The sequence below is a fragment of the Dermacentor albipictus genome, chromosome 2 (assembly GCF_038994185.2).
Source record: "Dermacentor albipictus isolate Rhodes 1998 colony chromosome 2, USDA_Dalb.pri_finalv2, whole genome shotgun sequence".
Taxonomy (NCBI): domain Eukaryota; kingdom Metazoa; phylum Arthropoda; class Arachnida; order Ixodida; family Ixodidae; genus Dermacentor; species Dermacentor albipictus.
The window spans coordinates 47,033,575-47,054,630 of NC_091822.1; the positions used below are offsets into that span (position 1 = coordinate 47,033,575).

The following is a 21,056-nucleotide window of genomic DNA, read 5'->3' on the forward strand; positions in this document are numbered from 1 at the left end:
GTTTACCGCATATCAGACCTCTGCACTTGGTGCTTACAAAATCATGTATGGCACGATTGTAAACGTCCGTGCCGACACACACATTATACTGCTCGCACTTTACGAAACAGCTCGGGCTGTCGGGCACCTCTTAGCTAGATGAAAAAAGCTGTTGTTTCATTTTGAACGTTAGTAAAGATACATCTTCAGTTGCCAGTTACCAGCATATAGCTTTTACACATTTATTTTGTATAGTATTCGAAAAATGATTATTTGGCGGCTTCTATACTTCCTAGAATGAAACAAAAAACTGCTTGGTATTTACCAGTGCAATTTTCCAAAAGAACGATTTACAACCGACCCCCTCGTGGACATTCAGGCAAATATTCGCGACACTTTTATTCACGAAAAATTATTTCTTTCCTCCTTCCTTCAAATGGAATAGGAAGGAAGGAAGTAAAATAAAAGCTTTATATAAGCTAAGCCGACCACCAAGAAGAGCGCTTGCTCCGCTAAGGCACCGTTGTTGATCTGCCGAGACCGAGCGAAGCCAGGCGCCTCAGGGAGGAGGGGTAGGGCAAGGGAAATAAGGAGCGCTAAAGGCAGTGCTACATGAGTGAAATTCGTTCTGTATGTGCCCTTATCTCCGAACACTTGAGGCAGTGACCTGTGCCACGCCACACGAAGTTGTAGAACATTGGTGGGGTCAGCAGGGTTAGGACGGAACTTTCCCAATGACACGTGCTTGTGTTCCGCATTGAATGAGTGTACTTTTCTCTCGTGTTCTTGTAGTGTTCAGCTATTTGTTCTTTGTGCATGGCTTCGTGGTCCACTGTCGTTGGATATAACCAGAGAATCGAGGGCTCCCGGGGGTTGCTTTCGCGGGCAAGTTGATGAACAAACTCATTTCACTCGCTCCCAGAATGAACAGGTAAACAACGCAGGGTGTTGCAATTGCAATGTTGGGGTTGCGGTTGCAGGATTCTATAAGAAAAACACGTAAGTAGGTTCGCCGTAGTTGGCGTTTTATGTTGTCAGTGGCTTTGCTGCAGTCGGTATAGATGTTTATGTTATTGTACTGGCGCTTAGTGAGCAGGGATGCTTCTTGTATGGTATATATTATTGCGTGAGTTTTAGAGTGGATATGGTGGGAATATAGGAAAATGGCCCAGCTGTTTTGGTGATCGGTGCTGGCTGTCCGGGCGTAAATACTTTATAAGCGTATGACCCCATATTGGAGCGTATGATGTACGCCCATGGCGTTCTTTGGCAACACTTGGCCCTTGCGCCAATAAACACTACATATCATCATCTTCATATCATGATACATTTCCTGTCTCTGGGGATGTTTTGCTTGCTCTTCACGTCGACCGTCATTTAGGTGCGGCGTCATATTCTCGGTACGTTTCGAAATGCAATCTTCCGTGGTAGCTGAGTGCTTCGATTAACTGGTGACAGCTGTATGGGCTTCCTGCGCGTTTGAGCACGTCGCATCCTTGCTCTGTACAAGAGAAGCGCGCTACTTCTCTGTCTCGATGTTGTGTTCGGCGAGAGTGTTGAAGGTCTTGATTTGAGGTGTGTGTAGGTAGACCCCGGTCGGCCTCGTGAAGGGTGTCGAGTGAAGATTGCAGTTTTCGGGTTTTGTTTGTTTTAGCGTTAGGAACGGTGTACAGAAGCCCGCTATACAGGAGCACAATCACGAGCTGTGCTGCTTTTTTTTATAAGTGAGTTTTTTTTTTTGCAGATGATCCGTCCCGTTAGGCGCTTGATATTTCGGCAATCCTTTTAATACTGTATAACGAAGAGATTGCGCTCTCGCTGCGATGAATGATGAATGCAAGTATTCGGCAAGGTGTGACCTAATAGGCTGAGTTGTATCAGGGCGTTTCTTTTCTTTTGGCATTGTGTTCAATTCACAAGGAGTGTCTCAACTTTTGTTTTTATGGTTGGAGTCAGGCTTTGTGTAAGTGGTCAACTATAGTGTCGACGCCTTCCTGGAGGGTTCTTTCGACCTCCCTTGGACATCCGGTTTCACACCATAGGCTATTTTAGTCGGCGTAGAAGGTGTGGTGAAGGGTTGGCGATTGTGGATAGCTGCCTTGGTAGTACTGTCATGCAGAGACAAAGAGGGTGGGAGATTTAGTCGATCCTTGAGGTGTTGCACAGGTAATATTGATGCCGAAGGAAAGACACTGCGTGACCTCGAAGGGTGCTGTCCAACCATTGAAAAAACTGCGTATGTAATTGTACAAGTTAGCGCCGCATCAAGTGTGGGGAACTGATTCGAATATGTGATCTTGTGCAACATTACTAAACATCTTTTTATATCTATTCAGGGAAGTACTTGGCTTTAGGCTCTCTATGGCTGCTGAAACATGTTCTCTGGTATGAGAAATTAGTCCTGCGTAGAAGTATTCTTGCGGTGCGCTATGATCTTGTGCAGAAAATGCTTCGCGCTTGTTTATGTGCGAGAAAAGGGTTTCTTTGTATCCACCGGGAACATTGCGCAAAAGAGTACATATGATGCCGTCAGGACCCGGCGCGGTCGTCCTATTGTTTTGTAATAATGCTATGTTTTGTCTCTCTACAGTGACTGATGCGCTGCAGGTGTGTTAAGGTTGCGACATTCCTCGAATGTTTTGTTTATACTTGGTGCGCTCACGTGTTTCTGTATGGGAGGGATCACGTGTCCTTGTGCCCAGCAAGGCACGCGAAAGAAGGCACGTGCATTTTTGTGTAACGTATTCTGTGTGCTGTCAAAAATATGGTTCCATTCTCTCGGGCCGGGCGCCCGGACATGACTAATCGCTTGAATTGTTATCTCATCTGCTCTTTTATGCAACTGGTTTTTAGGCTCCTACTTCGATAAAAATCTCAAAAGCTTTTTGTGCTTTCCTGTAGATGCGTGCGATGTGCACGTTGGGCCGGTCTGCGGCCGCTGAAGTTATATGCATGTCTCTAACTACTGTCTCAGTTTTTATGAGGCCCTTGGCCCGCGTGGCAAAGTCGGGTCCAGTGCGAGTGATACTCTAAGTTTTCGAAATTTGTCCCAATTTGGCACTGCAGCGCAACGCTTGCGAAGTGTCATGTGCACAGTGATGTTTATTAGGTCGTCGTCTCTAGTTAGGTTTTCCTGGCTGTTCTACCAACTCGTAACATATAATCCTTTGCGCAATGCGAGAGCCGGTGCAGTAATAGCATGCTTTTTCGTCCCTGTTCAAGTTTTCACGACCGGAGTGTTGAGGATTGTGTTCTGAAATTTGTTTATCTTGTATTTCAGTAAACTGCCACTTTCGTATTCAACTTGAATCCACGTGATATATGGCCGCATAAATGTATTCCATGATGTATATGTCAGGTGTCCTTTCATCTTTTCTTAGCGAGCTTAGGTTGCACGTGGTTTATGGCGCATTGTATACGCTCTATTGCTCGACTATAATTGAGGTTGAACAGCCCGAGTAGCTCTTTCTTGCATAAAAGATTATGATGTAACTGAGTTTGCAGATTTATATGCGACTTGTGTACGCATGCCTATGCTGGAATAGGTATAAAATGGCCAGAGAATTTCAAATAACCATCCAGTTGGCACTCAGCGCTTGTCTTTGGTATTTGTGTCTTCGTGTCCTTGTTTTAATTTCACTGTGCAACCTTAGTTCTAAATTTGAACCAACTAGCCCTCATCAACATCTTAGTATTGCTTCGCAAGTCGTGGGCTGTTGTCCGGGTATATTCTCTTTATTAATGCATACTTTGCTAAATAGTCGGCCGCTATACCAGTGTACTCTTTAGTGTTATGTTTTACATACGTCAAATTTAATTTATGGTAGTGTTCTTTGTGCGCTCAATTTGCAGGTTTGTATCAAAGGATATTCTGTTCTTTGTATGTTTCTTGCAGCGTAAGAATTTTGGGGGATTTTTTTATTTTAGGAACTCTTGTCGCATTCTTGCTTTTTCTTACATAAGCCGCCTTGCTTTCACTGCCACCCGCAAAAGTTTTCGACCTCTTGAGGCATGAGTGTGCAAGCGCACTCATGCCTCAAGAGGTCTACAACTCAAAGGCTGGGAGGCACGTGTTTTGAAAAGCGTTTTCCCCTGCAGCTGCAGCATGCAAGACGAGTCTGAGCTTCAGATAACCAGGCAGCGTAATTTGTACGGTGTTTACTTCTGCTAAACACTATAAGACTATTATAAAATCAGAAAGTGGCTCATGGTTCAAAAGCAATGCTGGGTGAAGAGGGACGTGCTCGCGATATGCGGGATAAAAGCACTTTCTGCGCTGGACTTCTATTTCAGGACACTGGGCAAGAATATGAAGGATTGTAAGACTATTCAAACACCTACGACATGTCGGAGGATCACTGCCAGTAAGGACGTAAGAGTGTGCTTGATATGTATCATCATCATAATAATAATAATCATCAGAATCCTACCTTTGTCCAATGCAGGACGAAAGCATCTCCCTGCGATCCCCAATTACCCCTGTCCTGCGCCAACCAATTCCAGCTAGCGCCTGCGAATTTGTTAATTTTACGATCCCAGCTAGTCTTCTGCCTTCCTCGACTGCGCTTCCCTTCTCTTGGCACACACTCTGTATAACTGTATATTCTATAACTGTATATAACTGTATATTCTGTATAACTTCTACTGCATATATGGACCACTAATGAATGAAGCAATAAACTTGAAACTCTGTAACCCTAATGGCCCACTGGTTATCTAGCCTGCGCTTTACATGACCTGCCCAGCTGCATTTCTTTTTAGCCTGCAAAAAAGCACTTCCTTGTGTCCTGTTGTTTCTCCGATATCTATTTGGCTATTTTTGGTTTGATGCTATCTAGTTTGTTTGGCACTACAGTATCCCACAACATTTGCAAGTATTTTCGCAACTCGTGGCGCAAGAACGGCTTCAGGCCTGGGGTAGGGATAGCTGTGTTTGTTTGTGAATCTTCAAAAATTACTGATGAGGCACTTTCTTCTGCAGCTACATTGCCTTTTATGCCTGTACGTTCTGGTACCCAGCATACTATGATCTCTTGTGTGCCGATATAAGCTGAGCATAATAAGCCGTGCAGTTGGTGAAATACTCAATGCTTCTCTTTTCGTAGGGTCCTTAGAGCTCTAGCGACGCTCAATGAGTCGATGAATACAAATGCTTTCGTTAGGCTCATTAGCTCTACGTGCTTACCTGCCGAGAATATTGCGCATACGTCTGCTGTGAGAATACTTGTATGCGGATTTAGTGCCCCGGACACTGAGAAAGTACGGTTCTTAATTTGCGTAAGCAGTGAGACTAAGAACTTTGGAAGCGTCCGTGTAAAATTCTGCACATCAGTACTTCGCCTGAACTTAGACGAAGTGCGAACGTATACGAATCTCAGGTGCGCGCTTGGAAATCTCTATAAAAGAAACATCACACTCAGCAGTGTGCTAATCCCAAGCGGACGGAATGCGACTGGGAGCCATTAGGGCATTCTCTTGAAGTAGTATGCTTGTTTCTTCAGCCAACCCTTCTAAACGCAGGGACAAATGAGTCCGGACAGACGGACTGGTTCGATAAATTCTGGCAACAGACATGTCACTAATAGTGGAATGGCATGGGTGTTCTGCATCTTCCTTTACCCTCAAGGGGTAAGATAAACTTAAATACGTTTTTTTTAGAATTGCACGGACCATTCATCTGATTCAATAAGCAGGCTTTCCGGCGGGCTAGTCGTTAAGGTACCTGCAGCGAATCGGATGCCGAGATGGTCAACGATTGCTAACATCTTCAAAGCACTAGGTGTAGAGTTATCAACTAGAGCTCCGTAGTCAAGGCGTGAGCGTATAAGACCTTTGTATGGGTTAAGGAGGCATTTCCTGGTGCTTGTGTCATGATGTGCTTGATAAGGGCTTCAGCAAATTCATAGCTTTCAGGCACTTCGTTTTCAGATATTTCAGGTGCGGGAGGAAAGCTAACTTGCTGTCTAAATTGATATCTAAGAATTTATGTTCATGGCTTGCTGAAATGAGCAGGTTTGACCTCAGGTGGCTGCAGCCGCACTGTCGTGAAGTTTAATTCACAAATTTTCACTTACTCAAACAGTGCACTATAATTTGCCCCAGACGTTCCAATTTTCATTTGCAGGCCTGTGTGTTTCCTTACGCCCAACAGATCCTGCAATTTGATTAGATTTTTGTACTCCAAACGAGCATTCTTCAAATATGGCGCAAATGTGGCGTTTTTCTTTTGTTAAATGAATTCTCCTTCAATCACCATCCGTAGCCTAAGTGAGATGGAAATATTAATTTATACAATTAATTAACAATTTATTGAAACTTTATTACTCAGTAAAAAAATTGGCTCACCATCCCGGCCCTCTGAAAATAGACGTCGAGGAATGTTGCTGAAAGACACTACTAGAACTCATTTCTTTTTAATTCGAAAGCATGCCCTTAGGCATAATATAATTAATTAGTGGGGTATGCAATGCTTTATTACTTTATAGTAATTATAGTTTTGGTCATTTAGAATAATGGCAGTGGGCGAGTAATGGTAATTGTGGCAGCACGACACTGCTGGTTGTTTGCCGTTTTTTGACCTTAGCCACTGTTGGTATTCACGCGCCTCCGGGGGAGGGCTAAGTATCCGTCGCCGACCCATAGCGCTGCAGCAATGACAATAAAATCGTTTTTTTTCAGTTTTTTTTATATGAGAGGCAAATGAAGTCACTCCCTACGTCGCAAGCTGCCATCGCCGCGGCAACTTGCGCATCTTTTCCGGCAAACGTACGCAGGGAACGGTATCTGCTTCGCACTATTTTTATTATCAATCATGAGCTTTGAAGGCTTGTTTTGTGCTTGATCTTTATTGAAACAAATGCTCTGCTGTACGTTGCATGCGGGATATCAAAGAATTAATGCCTTTCTTCGTTGAATCGCTGAAGGTTTATATTTTCTTTAATCGCTAAAGGTATTTTTTTCGTTGAGGACGCGCCGTGAGAGATCCCAGCCATCTACAGTCTAGCAGGTTTGCTGTAAAACAGAAATAGTTATACTGATGTAGGCGTTTTTCAACTCCGTCCCCCGTACTCCCTGTATTCTATATTTCCTGCATTGCGCCATAAGTAGAACCATTCCTTGCACCTGTCTCAAGAGGTCTCTCAGAAGCAAAGGTGGGAAAGTCAAACATGGAGCGTTGGGTTGGATAGCCTATGTCGAAGTAGCATACTGCTTGATTTATAACTTGAGTGCTCAAATTTAGCGCAAAATTAACAGTTACAGCCCACAAAAGACACATGGATCGAACTGTGGGCCCCAAGGAACTGAATATTTCGGCCGAAATGCATCCCTCATGTGAACGGCACCCACTTGGTATCACAGCGCGTCACAATTTATTGGCCGTGCTTACGCTAAGAACCATGAAGACATCTTAAAAGAAGACATGGCCTCCACAAGCATGGCTGCTACTCCTCGCTCTGTTCAACGTTTCTAATCGTCTCAGGAAATAAACAAAACTCAGTGCATTTCCACTCTGAGGAGGAGGATCACGAGTGAAGCTGTTTATGTGGGCCCCTAATTGCGAACTGCACCTCCACCGCGAGTCGGCCTGGCATTGCACTATCTTCGGCATCGGCCCATGTATGGGCAGTGCTTAACGCCTGCTGCACCTCCGCCGCGGATCGGCCCGACATTGCACAATCTTCGGGATCGGCCCACGTATGGGGAGTACTTGACGCCCGCTTCACGTACGCAGCGAGTCGGCACGGTATGGTACGATCTCCGGGATCGGCCCACGTATGGAGAGTTTTTTGCTTACAACGTCACGAAAATTTCCTTGAACGGCAGACGTATACAGCTTCGCTGGAAAAACAGCACACTTATCTTACCACCACCGTCATGGACGTACACCATAGAACGACGCTGTGCTAACCTATCAGGCACAAGCGTACTTCCCAAGGACGCTATGAAACATCACATTAAATGCATTCCAGGCCAAGCGGCGGTTTATTTACGCTTGAAATACCCAACGGAAATTCACAAATACTTGAAATACACGCAATCTAATTCTTTCACCAATCACACCCTTTCTTCGCAACATCTATACTAATGCACAACTTTCTGTGGCTGTGAAGGAAACGCTACCGAGGCAAAGCGCGCACAAGTAAAACCACTTTTGAAAAGAGTTCTGCATTTTAATATATCTTATACACCTTATTAGCAACAAATAATTAAGACGGAGCACACCACTGAGTGTACATAATTACTTATTTTGCGGCTTTCCCCTCTGCATCTGGGCAAACGCGAAACCGTCACACGTGGAAGCTGCGTCGTTTCAGCGTCTGTTCCGAGCAATTGACGGCACTAACACATGTGCAGCAGCCATGCGCTGGTACCTTTCCCTTCATAGCCACAGAATGCGGTCCGCGAGTATACAGCGTTTACCAGCGACAGCAGCGCCCATGTCTATGGCAACTCCTGACAGCCCGCATCAAAAACATGAATGTGCTCAGGCAAACGGACTCCATAGCATCACCTGGACCCAGCTGGATTGAAACAGTGAAGACTCAGACAAGTATCCCTTAAGAAATAAAATTCTCTCTCTTCCCTCAGAAACACCTTTTATATCAAAGTACTCCTTGACTGCAGGCAGGAGCGAGATGAAAATGGGCGAGACATCATGACAAACATAGCACGCATACCTTCGTCGTCTTTGCCGACATAGTCAGGCCATCATCTTACTTCCGTCATCTCCTGGTTATTGTGACACATACGCTCGCGTGACACAACAATGTACCTGGCTGAGACCGCCACGTTGCGCCATCGGGTGGCTACTTGAAGATTTTAGTAAGCATCGCACAATAGAAAAGAATAAGTAAAGTTGCACACCAATTCGAGGTGCACTCAATCAACCGCTCCCGTCTGTAGTACCTTACTGTAGTATCCGAAGTTGATTCATGCCCCGGATGCAATAGTGCGGGATGCTTTTGTGCCGAAATCACCACGATGTAATTCGAGAAAGGCGTGCGCGTTGCTTTGGGAAGGGAAAATGTCTGTTTGTCCCTAAACGTGTACAGGAGCCATTGTAAGTTATAAAAACAAGTTTTCAGATGGAAAATCATGTGCCAAGCACGCCTGAAGTGTATTTTTTTTTTACCATTAGTTTTCAAGTTTTATGATTTCCGCGCACGCATGCGCGGATTGCTTTGAAACATTTGGATATAACCGTATACGGAAAGATATTTCACCTAGAATGCTGGGCTCTGAAATCTGGTAACTGTTCTTGATTACGACAACGCTCAATCGATAGAAAATAAAAACTTAGTAGGAAGAGCCCAAAGCAACTTGCCTGATTTCGCTAGTTTATTTTATAGATAAAGATAAAGACAATACCACGCATTTATTCACTATCGAAGCCTAAAACTTAGCCATTTGTATTTTAGTATATTGTAGAGCAAGAAATTAGGTTTCTTACGTATCGCGGAGGTTTCTCGCAACAATATGTCGAATTAATTAAGGGGGATAATTAGGGGGATTTGCGTGCCAAAACCACTTTCCGATTATGAGGTACGCCGTACTGGAGGACTCTGGAAATTACGGCCACCTGGGGTTCTTTAACGTATCGCTAAATCTAAGTACGCGGGCGTTTTCACATCTCGCACCCATCGAAATGCGGTCGCCATGGCCGGGATTCGATCCCGCGACCTCGTGCTCAGCAGCCAAAAACCTTAGCCACTGAGGAACCACGGTGGGTGATATGCCGATTTAATTTTGGATTCCGTGCACTTATTGGATGTAACATTAGCAAGCTACTAGAGAGGTAGGTACATAAGGGTATTAAAATATTACTGATGGCAGCGTTGAGAAACGTCGCTATTCCTTAAATTACACGGTTCGAAATTTCAGATTAACACTTTTTCATGAACTGCTAATAGTGTCATCTCCAGAACGTTCTCGAGAACCTGTTTTTAAGGTTGCCATTTGAAAGTAAACTTTATTATCCTGCTGACTCTTGAATCACGTAAATACTGTTCCATTAGCTTGCAGAAACAATAATGAACAACCACTTTTTAAATGGTGCTTTGTCGCTGCATTGTATGGAACCTAGCACGACGTCAAGCATGGAAAAATGCCTTCCAGTACTGCCCTGCGTGCACTTGCGGGAGGAGGTGCGAAGAGGTAGCCGCCGTGGCCGTGGTTTATTTAGGGCGGCCAGCCATGGAGTAGCGGGATCTCGGTAGCGACCTGCAGCAGCGCCGCTGCAGGTCAAGCGGGCTGGAGTGCTCTCTTCTCGCACTACCTGTGCGTGAGCCCATCTCCTTCGCCTGCTTCGGAGGCGATAGTCATACCGCTACAGGGCCCCCTTCTAGTGCAAAGCGCTATCGAAATAAAGTCCAATGGTAAAGTCCAGGTAAAGTGTACAGACAGCATCGTGTTGGCAGTGGCGCGCTCACGCAATCCGAGAGAGATGTACCAGGCAGCACCGGCAGCCTAGGTTGTGAGCGAGGCGCAGCCACAGCGATACCATAGTGCGAAATCGCGACCTGCCGCAGGTTCTCGTACATGCCCGGCCCTGTATAAGTCGGAGCTCCAAAAGTAGACCACCTGGCAGCTAGGGACTTGCGTGGATGTAGCGCAAGTGTCGGTCACTGACGTTGTTGACGTAGAAGTGATTCTGGAATCAAAGAAATCAGATGGCGTTGCTGCTCCTGCAAAACCTCGGTAGGCCACGCATCCGCGAAAGGTGTGAATACGGAACATCAGAATGCTTGCCTGCTGCTGCTTGTGTTGAAATTCCGAATGCCATAGCATGACGGCTGCGGTAGCCTCTGGTTGCTTCGCGAATGTTGTGCTTGTGACGTCGCCGTGCCTGAGAGAATTAAACTTGCGCCTAGTGGAGCCGGAGGGAAAGCCGCCGCATCGGTGATGAGTGAGGTGCCCCACAGGGAAAGCGGACAGTTTTCGGGAAAATCCAACGAAGGAGAGCACCAGGTCGTAGAATAGCCGAAAGGGCATACGTTGGCTCAGTGAATTCCTTGGCAAGCATCGTCGTACAGATCGTCGATCGGAACGGGTGAACGCCGGCGATGGGGTACGACAGGATGCGGAAGGACACTCAAATTGCAAGAGCTATTGTGACGAAGTGCTAGGTGGAGGAGGCTTAGCGTTCGAGGCGACGTTGTGAGCAAGGACGGCTGCCCTCAAGTCCTCGTAGAAGTCGAGCCCGTGGGGCGGCAATCGGAGCCTCGAACGCAGCCGGTGACTGGTCCATTGTTGAGAAGAAAGTGGGTGACCAGTTTGACGAACGAGATGTCCGCCGTGTCAATGTAGAATTCCCGGACATCATAAATCACGGGACCTCTTTCGGACCGCACGATGCCACTCAGTCACGCCATAGTAGAATCGGAGCGCTGATGCTGACTTGGCTGCTCTCGGCCATCGGGAATTTGTAGGTTGACGGTGGCATGGCTGGACTCGGTCGTCGGAGTCACGAATTTGTGGGAGGCGCCGCGAAGACGCAGCCACGGCTTATTTAGGCCGGTGAGCCATGGAGGAGCAGACACCCCAGCCGCTCAGGTTGAGGTTGCTAGCGGGTTGTATTCTCGCGCTACCTGCACGTGAGCCCATCCTCTTCACCTGCTTTAGAAACGATAGTCGCGCCGCTACACATTCATGTGCTTTAAAGGTTACATGAGTGACGTCAGCCAATCGGACACCCGTGTCGAAGGGTCCGCGTGTAGGCGGCGCTCGGAAAACTGGGTGTGAGGAAATTGGTATTGTGGCTGACTTCTTTTTTCACGAGAAATTTGTGTTTGTCCAAATGATTTACGTGCATAAAGCTACCTTGCACATTGGTTTATGCATTTTATATGAAGAGCAACTGGTAGTGAAGCATTTGCCGCCGATAGTTAGTCCGTGTGATCAGTAAAGCCCAATGGGTTTTCAGACGATTTGGATACGGGGATTGCAATAAGCTTAACGACGCAGGACTAGAAAAGCTGTCCTGGCACTCTTTTCACTCCGCTTTGAACTTCGCAGTAGCCTGTAGTGGTATAAGTTATTAGATCATATTATTAAATATTATAATATATTATGTGGTAGTAACAATAGTGTCACGCTTGAAAGCGGTCGCATCAGGAAACAGTTTAGAGATGGTACGAAGGTATTCATCTAAGCCATCGTCCCCATCTCGCATTCTTGCTGACGGAAGGCGAGATAAAGAGTTAACGACGCCTTCCGCGGGTATCCTGCAGTCAGTTAAGGCGCCGACCTTGCCATTTGAAAAAGTTGGTGTCGATTTGCTAAGTCCCATGCCCAAGTCTACTACCGGACGTCACTGGATTACTGTGTTTGTGAACTATTTGACCCGGTAGACTGAGGCGGTGACACTTGCTTCGGCGATTTCCGGCTGAACTCCGTGATTCTCCGTCAAGGTGTTCTACGCGGTGTGATTAATGATCGTGGACGGTAGTCTACTGTGGACTTTGTTGAAGAACTACTACGTCTCTGTATATGTGATTACTGGCACTCGATTTCTTACCACCCGCAAACCAACGGCCTCACTGAGCGCACAAATAGTGCCCTGACGAACATGCTTGCCATGTATGTCTTCAAAATTAACCAAACTTGGGATTCTATCTTACCATTTGTTACGTACGCTTACAATACTGCCCAGTAAGAAGTCACAGGTTATGCGCATTTCATCCTTCTGCATGCACGCAGCCCGCAAAGCTTCATTGACACTATCTTTCCCTGGCCTCCACATGATGACTCTTCCTGAACTAGACTTTATGCCGTGCCAAATAACCCCGTCGACAGGTCCGCCTCCGGACTCTCTCTTCTCACGATCTTGCAAAGGCTCGTTATGACGCTCGACATATGCTCGTCAAATTTGCTCCTGGGGACTTTGGCTTTGGACACCGGTACGGAAAAAGGGGCTGTACGCAAAATTTCTATCACAATACACCGGCCTATAGGTCATACCGAAACACTTGAGTGATGCGACATACGTAATCGCAAGAGTGACTTCGCACAACCGCCGGTCACGTAGAACGCAAGTCGTGCACGCCGCCGGACTCAAACAGTACTACCATCGGACTGTGCAAGTCGCTTGAAGAGTTTCGTCTGCCCCCAGTGAAGCTGTCACGCTGCAGGACACTGCCGAAGGAAGAGCAAGTGGAGGTGTGCGCGCGGAGATGGCCGCTGCCTGTTGGCCTTGCAGGATCATCATCTATCATGTATCATCTATCTAGATCATCTAGATCATCTATCATCTTGTAAATAAACCCATCCCATCCATAACAATTTCAAACGAAACCAGAGAACCGATTTTGTGTGCCTATAGGATAGTTCATTGATATTCTATGGATTCGTTGTTGTATGATAGATATCTTTTGCAGCTTTGATTCTGTAGTCCTTGCCCACAGAAGTGTACAGTAGTTTAAATAAAAACAACAAAAAGCTTTATAAAATATATTTTACTTTTGGGGGCCGAATGCTTCAGTGCTTCATCCGAAGGCCCACTACTCGAGATGTTTTTAACGTGGTCGTCCCATTGCATGTTTTCTGAAAACTATACCCCGAGTGATCTGGATGGTTGTACTATCTCAATAGCATTTGAGACATGTAGAAGATTTACCAGCAACATTACAGGTTTATTTTTAGCATGAGAAATGGTAGCTTCAAGCTTCAATACATTGACGAAATCAAGCTTGAACGAGACCATATTTTCTAGTTTCTGCCGTAACTAATTCGTTTGAGCTAAAACATTAGTATGATTCGCACTAGAAATAATTATATTTGTGTCGTCTCCATATAGTATAAACCGGGCGACTGTATCAATGATTACGATGTCATTAAGATAAATATTAATAGTAGCGGTCTTAGGATACTGCCTTGAAGCACACCACAGACAAGACAGCGAAAAGACGACTAAAACTGATTAATTTCAACGTCATTTGCCCGTGATGACAGGTAGGACATAATAAGGAGCAACGCATCTCCGCTTATCCTGTGCTTTTCCAGCTTTTCAAAGAGGATATCATGATTTATTCGATCAAGCGATTTCCTGTGATCTACAGAGATCTCTACGACATCTTTCATCGGATCAAAAGCACTTTAGTATATATTCTTTTCTATAAAATAGGACAACTTCAGTCGAATGATTTTTTTTTCTGAAACCATATTGGGAGTCTGTGATTATATCGTGTGCTTCCGAAAAATTTCTCTACATGCCGAAGAATTACTTTCTCGAGAACCTCCAAAAAACCGGAATAGTACTAATAGGCCGACAATTTGAACAGTCATTTATGTTGCCTTTCTCGTGAGGAAGGGTAACCATGAAAATTTCTTGGCTGAAGACAATTGCGCGGATTTTAATTGTACATTATATAGATATGTTAGTTGATCAGATGATGTACTACACGTTTCGCAGGACGTATTTGAATGTCCATATAATCACATGATCCACTGTTGTTCATTTCAGAAAATACTAATATTATTTGGTTTCTAATGACTTGTTCTAAAGCCATGATAGGTGAGTGCCTCTTAGTAAATAGCATAGGCATATCTACATGGCTGTCGAACTGCTCAGTGAAATACCCATTGACTGGATCAGCGAAAGGTTTGCCCGCGTATTCGCGGCCATTCTGGGCAATCCTCTCAACTTTCCTACGGCCAACCTTTGCACGAACTTCTGAGCTAACCTCTTTCCAAAGGCTATCCTGAATGGTTTAGTGCGAATTCAAATTATATCAACTTGATAACTTTAACGGCCCCGTGTAGAAGAAAATTCAGTATCGCCGGAACTCTCCGTTAGTGAGAAATGCCGTATATATTTAAGCATATGTGTGTGCCACGCCTTGTTATATGACGTATCATATATGGGGGTTATATTGCCAGTCCACTCTATCTCTAAAGTAGCTGATACTTTGTCTTGCAATCATGACAAATTTATTCCGCGGAATTGTGAGAATGACAGCCCAGAAACAACTGTCAATAAACAAAAGACATACCGCGCATGCGTTTTACGTTAAATTTCCTCAGACATAAATATCAAACGTGCGAAACAATAACATACATCTGCAAATGAGTACTTTGTTGTTTTTTTGCGTGGCTGTGCGCCGTGCCCGGTATTGGCACAAATAAGAGGCCACATTTCTACCAGAAACGTCGCCTTCATGCATAGCGTTTGCCGCCAGCGTTTCTGGGTGAACACTGCGTTTACATAAGTTGCATTTGCCGAGAAGCGCTAGAAGCAGTCAGGAATCTTTGAATGCTACGGTGTTCCACTCTTTAATGGGATGCTTGAGCGTCCTCCAAGCTTCTTTTTTTAAAGCGCATCTCTCAGGCGCCGGTTCCTGCATTGAGCGTCGGCGTCATACCTAGGCGGCGTAACCGAGAGCACGAACACAGCTAGGGAGAAGAGCACGCAAGGAGGAAAGTGGAGGAGGACGCTATAGTGAAAGCATGAGACGGGGAAGGAGCGGAGGGTATACAGCCTGCGCTTGCGCTATGTTAGCGGCAGAAAGCCGAAGTGGGGGTTGTGGGGAGCGGAATAGTGTGAGGAGGGCAGTGCTACAATCGACTGCGGCGTAGTGACTCCGCGGTACGAGTGTGTCTGACGACGATGACTACTCCTGCAAGGGGCGGTGGCAAGCTGCTACGAATAAGGCTCGCCGCCTCTTTGTTGTCGCCGCTGACACTGCTGGCACGATTCCCCCACGACGAAGGGCCGCTGCTGTGGCTAGACGAACAAAAGCGGGCGAAGAAAAGCGTGGTGCCGCGCAAGACGGGCGATAACATGTCGGCAAAGTAGTGCGCGTCGTCTCTATGGAAACAAAGCACGCTAATCACAGCGTTCGCTTCATAATACAAGCTGTGTACCTATGTAAGCATAATACAAGATATTGACACGCGAAATGAAAACACGTATTAAGCTGCGCTCAAATTTTGCGTCATGAAGTGTCATAATAGACTCTTATGTGTTTTCGTGCTAAATTCGTCTGGCAATTCGAATATCGTTATTTAATTCATTCCTGTACTTCTTGAACGTATTTAAAGCTGTTATGATTTCTCTGATGATGATTATGATGATGACGATGATGATCGCATTTTATTGGCGCAAGCGCATCTAAAGCCAAAGAGCGCCAGGACATATGTGGACATGTGGCGATAAAATTTATTAATTTTTTCTAATACGAGTAAGTATTTTACGGATTACCCAGGGCTTTCTTATTCTTTTGTGAATTCTTTTTTCTTTAAACGGAAACTGTTCTTTGGTGGGCGCGCCACCACAGAACATGGGTGCGCCACCGGCTTGCCGGGCAAGAGAGAGAGAGAGAAAAAAACATTTATTGAATCATAAAATGGAATTCTCGCGGATCGAGATCTCTTCACGCTGTCTTCTCGTCGAAGGGAAGCCTCTTCAGCACGGGTGGCCCCTCAGTCCAGGGCTCCACTGAGTTTGGCTGCGTCCCTAGCGTGCTCCACCATCCTTCTGTGGACGGCGAGCTAGCAGCTGACGAGCCGGCTCTCCCAAAGCTCCGCACTCGGGGGTTTATGATCGCGGAATGCGCCGTTTCGTTCGCACTCCCAAGTTATGTGATAGAGTGTGGATGTAGCCCCGCACCAGGGGCAGGTGTCCCTATACTGCGTTGGGAACATCTTGTTGAATATGAAAAGGTTGGGGAAGGTGTTTGTCTGGAGCCTACGCCAGCCCGTTGCATCCTTCTTCGTCAGCGCTTTATGGGGCGGTGGGTACATGAATCTAGTCTCCCTGTAGTGTTGCAGTAATTCCGAATAACTGTCATCGAGGATCCCGGCGTAACTAGCGCGGTACTCCTGCTGCTGCCCAGCCCGGAATCTATTAGCTCGAGCTAGACCGTCCGCCGCCTCGTTACTCCTTATGCCCTCGTGTCCAGGTATCCAGATCAGATTGTGTTTGATTTTCGCCTCCTCCGAGGGGTTACCCCCTCTGACGATCCTAAGGGCAGTTTTGCATATTCTGCCCCTCATGTAGTTGCGACAGGTCTCTTTCGAGTCTGTGAGAATATTTAGCGATTTAGCGTGCAAAGATTCTGCCATCGTGGGTCCAGACCTACTTACACTCTACTTCGCGCTTGCGTGCTGCAGCTCGGCCAAGTAGGCGCTTCATTTCAGCGAACACGCCGTACGGGTGCTCGTTCACGAACACCTCTGCTCGAGAATCGATGCCGATAGCAGAACACTTCAGGCTTGCCGCGGGCGTGTCATTCAGAAAACTATCTCGCTTTTGCCAGTGTGCAAATTGCTCTACCACGTTCTCTTTAGTTACATTCTTAGCAGCCGGAACCAGGCCCACACACTCAATATCGGCTGAGGGAAGCGCAACAATTAAGCACGCGCCAATCATGGTGGTCACTTCAGCTATGTCCACAAAAGCACTCTAGAATATACCTTTAATTTCAATGTTTGCCTTCCGAGTATACTGCTCCGTTTGAAGTGTTTTGAATTCATGGCCTTTACCTACCGTGTAACACCGGAGCACAGTACGTGTAACTCAGCATATGACTCTATGTTCTTTGTTTTATGCCATAATCTGCTCGTATTCTTTGTTGGCTTCAGACAGCGAAGCCTTGATGCCTCTTAATTGCTTCCGGGAAACTGTCCCAATACATTCCTTAACGTCGTTGAACACTACCCGCACGTCACTCTTTAATTCATAAAAAAAATGTTCTGATCGCTTTTCACACTTTAAAGAATGCAAACACCCAGCGAAAGAAGAAATAAATTGCACTATCACAGTGGCACCCGTACCGCAACCGCAACCCGACAGCAACTCAGCACAGCGAATGCACAGCGAAGACACAGACACTTTGAACTACAATTATGGCAGCAGCAGCAGTGGCAGGATACGAGAATGCATGAACAAAAAGTATGCAAATGTGCAAACCCTGCGAATATCAGCAGAGCGTCATTATCTGGTTCTTCCGTGACCGCTTGCCACCGCTGACTCTACCAACACGAGCGAAGGATGACCTTTTTCACGCCCTCAAGATGCAGGCTATTGGGGGCAAGTTCCACCACTGGAAAAGCTGGCGCCACCGTCGGCGTGACATGGCATGAGGGATCACGTGGGCATAGCGGCCGCGTCAGCTGCTTCGGAAGGGCCGAAGCGAGCTGAAAACGAAAATTTAAACTCTCAGCTGCGCTTCGGTTCTGATTAAGTGGTGAGGCTTCACTGCCTTGCGTGTCTGTTTGACAACATTTAAAAGCACTATAATAGGTAGTGGCTGCCTTTGGAGGTGTGCAGCGTGGTAGACTACTGTTCGGTGCCGCAGTGCCGGACGTACGCAACGGAGCCCGGTGTGAGCCTTACTAACAGGTAGCCGCAGGACAATGAGCTGCGTGAAGCTTGGCTCACGAAACTTAGAACCAGCAGACAGCCATTGGCTACAACTCGGGTATGCAGCAAGCACAGACGCGAGGAAGATTTCTGCTATGCCGCCCGTACTGCGATGTTCGGTACATGCCAGAAAACGCGCACTGAGACCGTCGCCCACGCCCGCTGCCCGGCTAATGTCATGACGGTTTGGTCTATGAACTTGTTGATGCTAGAAGCGGGCAAGTTCACTGGAACTGAAAGGAAGCGGTAAGACGCACATTAAAAAAAGGCATGGCGTATGGTCATGTTGGTGTTATGAATTAATGCACCGGATTAGGAAAAAGAAGTTGAGGGAAATCACACGCTGAGAAGACCGATAAACATACAGTGTGACGCAACTTGATAAATATTATTGAAATGCCGAAGAATTTAGAAGACAAAACAGATTAAATTGTCGCGACGGCACATCACAGCCGCCGTAGGTGTCGAAGTCTCTATAACGAAATAATTTTTGAACAGTTCGGATAGCGTCCACGCAACAATGGTTGCTAGCGCACTGTAATATGCTTATACGCTGCGGCCTAAAGCTCACGGCACGGTGCGAAAACTCGCTCACAGCGAAAGGAGAACAGGTGCCGGAAATGCATGAAGACGCGCAGTCGGTCTCTGCGAACCCGTGCGAACGCTGCATTGAGGATTCATTTCGTTATGCTCAATTTGGTTATATAGACAACCCATTATAAGAACATATTTCACATAGTTTACTCTCCGCGTCAAGCTACCCTGGTTTTGAGAGTGCTTAAATAAATGTTCAGGAGGGCTACCGCATGGTGTTTTTATTGAGTGCCGCAAGCGAAACCTATGAGGAGGGCGCCGCGTGAACCCTCATACTGCGCAGGGCAGGCGCTTCCGACAGATGGCGACTCCGCGAGCCCTCGCCCTCAATAACCACTAACAACTCACATCCAGCGATCACAGATAGTAGTTGCGGACAACCAAATGTAGGCTGGCCGCAGGGAGAAAGAAAGCGTGCCATCAACTGAAAAGCAATTAGTTCTTTAGGAGACATTGCGAAATCGTCAATAGACCGCTTTTGCGATGCTCGTTGATGCTTGCCCGGATTCGAGGTGTACAGCACAGGCAACGCGATGAGCGCTGCAACAGGCAAATATGTGGAGAAGGTCGTTGTTCCCTGATTGCTTGCCACCACTACCAGGCGAGTGAATCTCTGCATGGCTGCCATTCGCTGTTTTCGAGCAGACGCTCTTTCGAGGCTAGCGCCAAGGTCCCTTTCACTCCTAAACGCTGGGCGACGCAGAATCAAATTGGCGGCGCACATGATTGTTTAGGTTGTCATGGCAACAGGAACAGCAGGCGCGCGGCGCCTCCTCTTATTATCGTTTCTCTTTTCATTTTGTTTATATTATGCCGATCCGCTCCGCACACTTTCCCCCTTTCCCTCATGTCGCTTACTTTGTTTTTGTTTTGACCTGTACGCGGGGATCGTTTTTTTTTTCTTTCTATATCGCGCGCGTACTACGGCGCACCACGCGCCAGCTCGCAAGCAATGCGCGCGCTACGCAGCGCATTGGCATTACTTGCGAGCTGGCGCGTGGTGCGCCGTGGGATATGCGTTCGCACGCACGCACTCTTGCCCATACTTATATTATACCAGCATGTGACGGGACATAAAAAAAATTTCACTTCCAACACAGCAGATCTTTGGTCTCGCTGCATTGACTTCCTTTCCGAAAACACATTTTTCTTATAAAGTGGTGGTGATATACGATCAAAAAATGAGCAAAAGTGAAAGGTGCATGACATATACAAGAGTACTAAACACAAACGTTCACAGACGGTGAAATAACAAAAGAAAGCACTAGACAACGCGAAGGCCGTTTCAGGTACACACATAAAAAACATTTTTATATAACGTCCTCAAGACCGAAATGTAGGCGAGCTTCTGATATATGCACTAAGATATTGCACAAAACTGGACGACATGCATGATATAGTCACGACAACTATAAAAAGGGAAAACTCACTGGTAATGGCCAAAACAATGACAAGCAAAATACCTAAAAAATAGAATAAAATGCTAACATTGTTTGATTGAGAGCCATACCAAAAAAAAGAGCTTACTTATAGATCTGCACGAAAGTACACGAAATGCGTGACATGTTCATTACTGCTGAACAAATTGAAAAAGACATGGCATAACAAAAATAACATTGTACTTAAAACTGAAATACACATTATCAAAATGATTTGCATTCGGCCACAACTTGAGTAACGGTGGCAAGGGGAACACAAGGTAGTCGGCTCTTGCAGCAGCACATAGAAAACATTCGCAGAAAGGCTTCTTCCTCAATCAATGACCAGGAAAAGTAAGCCAACAACACGACTTTTCTTTCGACCGGAACGCAATGCTTAGCAATAAAATTACGTCACTTAAGGCGCTAAGTCCCACCTACTGGGCACTCATTTGTATAATAAACACGAACTGCAAAAATCTGCATGTAGGACACTTGCAATGCTCATGCTTTCCAGAAGAAAAAAAAGCGTATCGTGCCTACACATGAAGGTTGTTCGCGCGGTTTTCCCATCGGCGGTTACTGAGATAGTACACAAACACGAACAGTAATTTTTCAGCTGTTAATGCGTTTGTAGAACGTGATACACAGAAAAAGCTGGGCAAGTTACTGAAGTTGCAGAATGAGATTTGGCACAGGAAAAC

At 46.1% G+C, this 21,056-nt stretch overlaps 1 protein-coding gene across 1 annotated transcript in view; it reads left to right on the forward strand.

Annotated features, from left to right (window-relative positions):
• The window catches only part of LOC139055699 (uncharacterized), a 40,980-nt gene extending 22,920 nt beyond the window's left edge, over positions 1–18,060 (forward strand). Inside the window, exon 5 of the mRNA XM_070533232.1 lies at positions 17,905–18,060. Within this exon, the coding sequence (XP_070389333.1) occupies positions 17,905–18,060 (156 nt within the window). The remainder of the gene's footprint in view (positions 1–17,904) is intronic.
• The last annotated feature ends 2,996 nt before the right edge of the window (positions 18,061–21,056 follow it).